General features: G+C 30.7%; 3 protein-coding genes across 3 annotated transcripts; 2 read left to right on the plus strand and 1 right to left on the minus strand.

Annotated features, from left to right (window-relative positions):
- Positions 1-459: 459 nt before the first annotated feature.
- On the minus strand, positions 460-1,332 carry LOC112681070 (probable leucine--tRNA ligase, mitochondrial). Its single transcript, XM_025551330.1, has 2 exons — positions 856-1,332; positions 460-777 (listed from the first exon to the last, which is right to left on the minus strand). Exons 1-2 carry the CDS (start codon positions 946-948, stop codon positions 475-477), a joined length of 396 nt encoding a protein of 131 aa, XP_025407115.1. The 5' UTR covers positions 949-1,332; the 3' UTR covers positions 460-474.
- A 4,613-nt stretch (positions 1,333-5,945) lies between these two features.
- Positions 5,946-7,129, plus strand: LOC112681069 (SCAN domain-containing protein 3-like). Its single transcript, XM_025551328.1, has 3 exons — positions 5,946-6,024; positions 6,098-6,896; positions 6,949-7,129. The coding sequence occupies exons 1-3, from the start codon at positions 5,946-5,948 to the stop codon at positions 7,127-7,129; spliced, it is 1,059 nt and encodes a 352-aa protein (XP_025407113.1).
- A 112-nt stretch (positions 7,130-7,241) lies between these two features.
- Positions 7,242-7,812, plus strand: LOC112681071 (zinc finger BED domain-containing protein 5-like). Its single transcript, XM_025551331.1, has 2 exons — positions 7,242-7,346; positions 7,402-7,812. Exons 1-2 carry the CDS (start codon positions 7,242-7,244, stop codon positions 7,810-7,812), a joined length of 516 nt encoding a protein of 171 aa, XP_025407116.1.
- The last annotated feature ends 1,034 nt before the right edge of the window (positions 7,813-8,846 follow it).

An 8,846-nucleotide genomic window follows, 5' to 3' on the forward strand; every position in this document is an offset into this window, starting at 1 on the left:
AATATACATAGTTATATATACAAATATCATTTTGTGCCCAATCGTATTGTTGTTTGCTATATAATATATAAAAAATATTATACATATAAAAAGGTAGAAAGTGCGCAATGGTTTTGTATTTTTTTCAGGTAAAAAGGTAGAAAGTGCGCAATCGTGTTGCACTAACAGCGACCCTCTAATACATAATCTTGCAGTCCCTCCTAATCCTAGTAACCAACCCAGATGTTTGAAAAGAAAAAGGTGTTATAACATGTTTAACCCCCCCCCCTTTCATTTCCCTTAAGCTAATCCAAAGTCAGATTCTCTACCAGTATAATTAATATAATTTAAAAAAAAAAAAACATAAGTAAAGTTAATTCAATAAATGTCATTAGTAATTGACTTCTCACATCAAGCATTGTCTGTAAATATTTAAATATATTATTAATTCTGCATGTGATTAATAAAATTAATAGTACTCGTATGTACTCTACACTAACCACATAAACTTAATGTTCCCCTAAGATATAGATTGTTTATTTCAAATAAAAAAAAAAAACCTTTTATCATACAATAATAACTTACATTCTGTCCATTCATACGATGAAATCTGGCAATTGAATCTGCTATAACATACACCCGAACATGGCCCATGTGTAAATTACCAGATGGATAAGGAAACATTGACAAAACATAAAATTTTTTTCCAGCATTATTTCTATCAAATGTACCTAAACATAGCTTATCTTTCCAGTGTTTCTCAATTTTACGTTTCAGATCTATGGACAACTCTTCATTCTATTAATAAAAAAAGTATACAAGAATGAAAAATAGTATTTGATTGATTAAAAATAATATTATTTTATTATTATTTACCCAGATATCATTACTAAGATACCTACAGTTCGCAGAATATTTTCTGAAAAATCTAAGATTGTTAAACCTAGTCAATATTTCTCTGGTAATCATTGGAAAACAATTGAAAATAATTACTAAATTATCATCGGTACATGAACATGGAAAACTTGCGCTATTTAAAAGCTAAAATGGAGATTTTTTCGTTATTAAAAGTTTATGAATCTTGTATGTATATCTAAGAACTTAATTAATTAATTAAATCATGGATCAAGAAAAATTGTCTATACTTTATCTGGTACTTTACAGGATCAGTAACTAACAACAAAACCCAACCTACAAATTATTTTGATTATGATAAGAGAAGTGTATTGTTGGAAACCGCTAGATAACGCAGTAAATATTTTTTTTCCGGTGGGGTTTGTTCATAATAGAAACATTCGCCGAGACATCACGAGAGCAACCCAGCACAAGAGTGAACTAGACGTTGTGCTCGTGTTGCCTCGCCTCGACGGCGCTCGGTCGAAAGGCTGTTTTTATGTCAAATGACACGAGGCCATTCGAGATGCGAAAACTAGAACACCTAGTTCATACTCGTGCGTTCTCGTTGACTGGTCCAATGAATTTACGTTAAAGTTTTTGGAGTTATACCAAAATGAACCCGTTATATGAGACCCGTTGCATTTGTACCACAAAGACAGGAAACAAATCAACGATGCATGTGTTCAATTAAGTAGACAACTGAAATGTTCTAAATTCGAGAAAAAAAAGAGATTTGATCAGGTCAAGAGCCGATGCAAACGATATTTACAAACCAATAACCAAAGGGAGTAGTCACTGTACCTGAAGCAGTGTTGTCAGATTGGACTGTTTCTCGCCAAATGGGCTACCTCTTAGGTTCTTAGTTTACGTGTAAACAAGGCATCAACGAACCAGTACTCAGCCCTGTAAAATGAACGAGCAAGTAAATAGAAACCGTTTCTATTAACTCGGCCGAGCGACTACTCGCACTACTAAAGTTGACTGTACTCGGCGTGTGTAAACCGCCAGCCGAGTAGATCGCGTAGTGAACTCATTTTTCGCTCGGCCCAGCGAATAAAACGTATGTAGACACTCATCCGGTCAAGCAGCAAAGCGAGTTACTCGGCCAAGCGCCGTGATACCCGATTGAGCAAGGTCGTTATCGTCCGACCTTTTTGACGACCCATTGCATATAAGCATTCTATACATGAATTCAGAACCTGTATTAAAATTAAGCTTTACGATTGATTTATTTGAAAATACCGCCAAATATCTATATTATTAAATAGTAATAATATTGTTATCATATTGTTATCAATTACATCTAACATTGTTATATCTAATTATGTTAAAAAATAATTAAAAAAAAGTTGGTATAGTTAAAAAGATACTGGTGATGAGTGTATAGCATTTTCTACTAAGAGATCACCTGGCTTACGATAGTTTAGTTGTATAGTATTTTATTTAGTATTCGGAAAAACAATTTTGAGTAAAACTCAGTGGATAGTAAATTTTTATAAAATAAAAAAATTCCGTCAAAATGAAAACTTTAAACGCTTGTAAAAAAAAATTGTGACTAACGATTATCGATATTTTTTCATCGTCGTTATATCGTCGTTTATCGTCGTTACATATGAGTATTATTGTATTAAATTTTCAGTTTTTTATATCCAAAGGTTAAAATTGTACGAAGCAAAAACTCACAAAAAACGAGAAATTTCCAATATTTACAAAGTGCTACATTTAGCTCAAAATTGGTTAAATGTTTTTGAAAATTTTAATGAGTATACGTGTGACGATTTTTAGTAGTTGATAAAAGTTTAAAGTTTCTAGCACCATTATTGATGGAGTTATGGCTAAAAAAACTAAAATAGATTACACGAAAATCCAGAATATGGCATTTTCTCCGTTTTTGTCTGTTTTTCGGTATTTTACGCCTACGTATGGAAAAACTATTGAGAAATTTGAAAAATGACTTCTCAAGTACCATCTTGGGATTTTTTTCCTATTTAGAGAGTTGCTATATGAAACTTTTGGTCCAGTATATCTAACCGAAAAAGTGTTTTCATACATGAAAAAAAAATAAAAACACACGGAATTGTAAAACCAATACATTCTTTGTTTCACTCAGAATCTAAAATGGATAGTGTAAAAGGAAGGTCCAAAAAATAATGAGTGTCCAGCAAATAATAATTGATGTTATATTTAAACTCAATAGGTACTAATTTTACATATGAATTCTAATCACTAATCAGTACCTATAATAGTATTAATGTTATCATACTGTGTATTGTTTTATATAGTTAAATTACAATAATAATATTGCTATCATAGAACTTTTAAAACTTTTATCATTATTTAATTAGGTATTGAAAAAGTTCTATATTATAATTATTAATAGTTATATTATAATACCTACTATAATTGTGTAAATCACAAAGATTAATAATTAACCAAGACCACTGTTAAATTACTCTTCAAATTGAATATTTAGGTAGGTTTACAATATTACTTGAATTAACATTGCACCTTCCTATAAAATATAATAGTATAAGACAATAATATACTAGTTACAAGGTTATTTTGATTTTTGCCTGACAATCACTATTTTTTTGATAAATATTTGATTTCATATAATACATCATAATTCTATGATAACAATATTATTGATTATATAAACTATTTGGCGGTATTTTCAAATAAACCAATCGTAAAGCTTGACTTTAATACAGGTGCCGAGCTCATGTATAGAATGCTTATATGCGACCCGATTGAGCACGGTAAAAAAAATATTGTGTACAAAGTTGTCAGATTTTTACTAGTATGTATTGTAGATTACTAATAGGAATCTAACTATTAATGGAAAAAAAATTTTGCCATCGATTGATGGGTACCACGGAAGTTTAAAATAACTTTGATAGATAGGAAACCAGAATTTTATCTTCAACGATTGTACTGTTATCGTATGTACCAACGCTGTAAATAATAGCCAGTCTGTTCTGTTGTCTCGTTTCGTTGTCTCCCCACTTAATTGAACTCCGACTATGCTATTACGACAACCCGGCAAAATTAGTCACCGTATGGCTTAATTAGTTTTTACATTGACAAGTAAATAATAATATGAAGTTAATTTCGTACGTAAAACAAATTATAACAAAAAACATCCTTACATATAGAAATTTTATTTTTGATTATAACAAAAATAACCCTGTTTTAAAACATTAATCATTCATCCAAAGCCTAAACTCCTTTGCAAAGGTGGGCATTAACTAGTTAAAAAGTTAATTTTCTAATAAACTTTTTAACTTAACTAGTTTAATTGACAGTTGCAGTGGCGTATTTGAAGGGGGCGATGGGGGCAATCGCCCCCTCGAGAATTTTTAGATTAGGAAAATTTTATATAACTAATGGGTATAGGGTATTTTGAGTATTTCATTAAAAAAACAAAAATTCCGAAAAATTGTGTTGATGATAACAAATTATTGGTAAAAATCACGGTTATCTAGATAACCGTGATAAAAATGTACATACATTTTTACCATGACGACATAATATGTACCACAAAGTTTGTGGTACATGTAGATCACTGGCAAACTAGATTCCCATGGGTCATTAGTCCCCGGTAACCTAGTTGATTATGTTTAAGTCGATTCAAAGAAAACAAATCTTTGACTTAAAAATTTAATTTAACGAAATCGAGTATATTATATAAATATATTTATTGTATATTTATATATTTACATTGCTTAAAATTAAAGACTTATTACTTTATAGGTTATACAGGTGAAATATAAAATTCATTGTGTCTTGGTAAATTTGTGTGAGTAGTTGGGTAAACTCTTTTTAAATTCGCCCCCCCCCCTCGACATGAACTCTCAAATACGCCACTGGGCAGTTGAAATAACTTAGCTTTTCACAGTTGATTTAAAAATGATCTATCAAGTTAAACATTTTTGAAATTGTTCATTTCTACGTAACAAAATAAAACAAAATAAAATAAATTGTTAAATATTAATATAAAAATTAAATAATCATTTAAGTAAATTAGTCGCATACACTGTACATTAGATGTTATATTAAATTTTGTAGGTTGAGGGCCCACCTTTGGGTATTTGTTTTTAGCCGTGGATACAGAATATTATGTATAAAGAATACTATAAATCATAATACTATAATACTATAAAAATAAATAAATTCGGTGATGAGTGGCCCTTTGATGTATAATGTCATAGTATTTTTCAAAAACATCGGCGCCACTGCTGTATATTATGATAAAAAATGAAATTAAATTGTTTATTATAATTAAGGATATTAGATCTTTATAAAGATACGCAGTGCGATCTACATACTAATTTAAAAAAGTAGATCAACTTTTTTTAAACTGAGTTAAATTAATATTGTTTTCCTTATTAACTTTTTACTTATTGAGGTAAATTTATAAATTGTTAACTGTTAACTTTTAACTTAACTCGAGTTAATTATTTTCATCAAATTTCCCACCCACCTTTGCTCATTTCAAGAAATAAAGATAATATTAACGCTATATATAGACTGATGAAGATTTGGTTAATGAGGGTAGAAAAACGTATACGAAACTTATCAACGTTTAATTTGATTGATTTCCACATTTTTCATTCACTTAACATTTATTTAACTAAAGCATACGTATAAATATTTAAGTATTTTTTTCTTTTATTACTTAGATCAGAGGTTCCCAAACTGTGCGCCGCGGCGCCCTGGTGCGCCGCGGTGAATAGTCAAGGGAGCCGCGGCTGCGCCTCGCTGCCGACCATTTTCTAAAAATAAACAAGGATATTTTACGATAACGACACGGTCATTTTGATTATCTTCATTATTAAAAATGCTGCTTTCCTATAGTCAGTTATTATTACTATACTAACCAATTATTGTATTTGATAAAGATAAACGACTGTTCGTGTCTGGTTAAATTCGTTTTTGCGTTAGTATTGATTAACTATACACTCATATATCAGTCTCGGTGTGTTATTATTTGTTCAAGTTTCTTAAGAATATATATTTAGTGAGTTCTGTGATTTTCTTTAAGTTATAAATTTGTTCTGGGTTTAATTATGGATCGATTTTTATTAAACAATCGTAAACGTGCGAGTACTTTAGAAGACGAAGAAATTTTACCATCAACCAGTCGCGGTGAAACGGTAAAAAAAGCGAAAATGTCGTAAGTATGACGATAGTTATTTGGATTTTGGTTTTACATCAACAGAAATTAATGGTGAAGAGAGACCACTATGTGTATTATGTATGAAAGTTTTGGCACCAGAATGCATGTTGCCGAGTAAATTGAAGCGCCATTTAGAAGCAAACCACAAGTATACGATTGGAAAACCTCGCGATTATTTTATTAGAAAGTTAAAAGAACTAAAACAGGAAAAAAGTACGTTTTTCAAGAATGCATCAATACCAACCAATGCTTTGATTGCATCTTATAAAGTTTCCTATAGAATTGCGAAATGTAAGAAGCCCCATACCATTGCAGAAGAGCTTATCTTACCAGCTGCTATAGATATGGTAAATATTATGGTTGGTGAATCTGCTGGGAAATTACTCTCAAAAGTGCCTTTATCCAATAATACGGTTAGCCGCAGAATTCACCATATGGCGGAGGACCTTAATGATCAATTGATAGAAAAAATCAAAGAAAAGGAATTCGGGTTGCAGCTGGACGAGGCTACGGATAATAATAAGGATGCTCATTTGATATGCTATGTTAGGTTTATAGATGGTGATGACATGGTAGAAGACCTACTCTTTTGTAAAAATATTACGGCAAGCGCTAAGGCCCAGGACTTATTTGATATTCTTAATAATTTTATGTCAGAAAATATGTTAGATTGGATAAAATGCGTCGGTGTTTGTACTGATGGCGCTCGTTCCATGTCTGGCAGTTATGGAGGATTACAGTCACTTATTAGAAGCAAAGCCCCTGATGCACTGTGGACCCATTGCATTATCCATAGAGAAGCACTTGCGGCAAAATATCTAAGTCCTGCGCTGAACCAAGTGTTAGAATGTGTAGTGAATGTAGTCAATTTTATAAAAACTCGTCCCCTGAAGGCTAGATTTTTTCAAAAAATTATGTGATGATATGGGAGCTGAACACTCAAGTTTGTTGTATTACAGCAATGCACGATGGCTGTCTCGTGGTAATGTTTTATCACGTACGTTTGAACTGCGGCAAGAAATTTACATATTTCTTAAAGAAGAAGGGCACAAATATGCCAATGATTTTTTCTGACGAAAATTTTTTAATAAAATTGGCATACTTGTGTGACATTTTTGAAAAACTGAATGCATTGAACACCTCATTGCAGGGAAATAACACGCATATTTTAAAGTCGATGGATAAAATGACAGCTTTTATAAAAAAACTCAAACTATGGAGAAGACAAATGAATGAAGGCACGAGCAAAGATTCATTTTCCATATTGCAGCAGTTTCTGACCTCTAATACAGTTGAGATTTCTCAAGATATGAAATCCATTTTTGAAGATCACTTATCACAGCTAGTGGTATGGTTTGAGAAATATTTTAAAAAATGAAGACATTGATAAATTTGCATGGATTCAAGATCCATTTAACTCCATTGTTCCATCAGAATTTAATTCTACTGAAGAAGAAAGTCTAATTGAGTTGTCTTGCGACAGTAGCTTGAAATCAAAATTTACCAATATGGAATTGACCAAATTTTGGATTTCAATAAAAAATGAATATCCACTTGTATGTGAAAAAGCTCTACGTGTTTTAATTCCGTTTTCTACTTCATATTTATGTGAAGCTGGGTTTTCGGCGGTCGCTGTGATCAAAAGCAAATATCGGTCAAAAATCAATGTGGAGAAGGAAATGAGAGTAGCAGTATCAAGTTTGATCCCAAGATTTGAAAAAATATGCAGTGATGTCCAGGCTCATTCATCTCACTAATTCAATTGTTTTCTACAAATAAACTAAGTCTAATTTATTTTACCTAATAAAATTAAAATTAAATATTTCAGTGTGTAATTATATAAAATAAATACTTCCATATTATCTATTGAAAATTAAACATGTTTCTTATTTTATCTATTTTATTTAAAAAAAAAGTCGTAAATTTTATTAAGGGCGCCATGAGCAAACTTCAGTTCTAAAAGGGCGCCACGAGTATGAAAAGTTTGGGAACCTCTGGTCTATAATATTCGCTCAAAAAGTTTTAAATTGTATTTTACTAATTTTAAATTGTCATCTTTATTTTGTTAGTTTTCTACAGCTTCGGTCGTGCTAGTAGGTATTTAATGCATATATTATTACTTATATAACATTAACATTGGTCGGTTTCATGATAAAATCTATAAATAAATATTTGTAAGCGATTAGTGACAAGACACCCGACGAGCGACGACTGTTCTTATCTTTACGACTTTACACTAATCGTATAATGTAATAGGGGTATAAATAATAAATATACACAAACGGGCGTCGGAAAATATTATAAACCGGCAGTCGGGCAGTATCACATTGAATGCAGAACGTATTATTTTGCCATTTTGATATTTTGGTTGTGCAACGTGGTTACTGTACAGGATTTAAATTTTTCAATCTAACTCGGAGAAAATGGAAGAGAAAAGAAAAAAATCAAAAATGTATAATTTGTATTAGAAGATACGTTGTAGGTTCATATAAATATTATGAAAAAAACAAATTATTGAACTGTATATATGGTTTTAAAATTAATTTTAATACATTTTTAAGACTTCATACTCCGCCGTCGCGTCGCGTCGACTTTATAACATAATATTTATAATATTGTTCATGACTTTTTTATTTTATTGTTTTGACTTTATAATATTTTCTAAAATAAATTCTTACCTATAAATATTAAACCACTTAATCCAATTATGAAAATAAATAAATATTTTTTTATATTAGTCAAACTGCAGTGACCCTATCATTGAAGAAAATGAGAAAACACAGAATATTGT

This window comes from Sipha flava, unplaced genomic scaffold, assembly GCF_003268045.1.
Source record: "Sipha flava isolate LNK unplaced genomic scaffold, YSA_version1 18494_pilon_pilon, whole genome shotgun sequence".
Classification (NCBI taxonomy): Eukaryota; Metazoa; Arthropoda; class Insecta; order Hemiptera; family Aphididae; genus Sipha; species Sipha flava.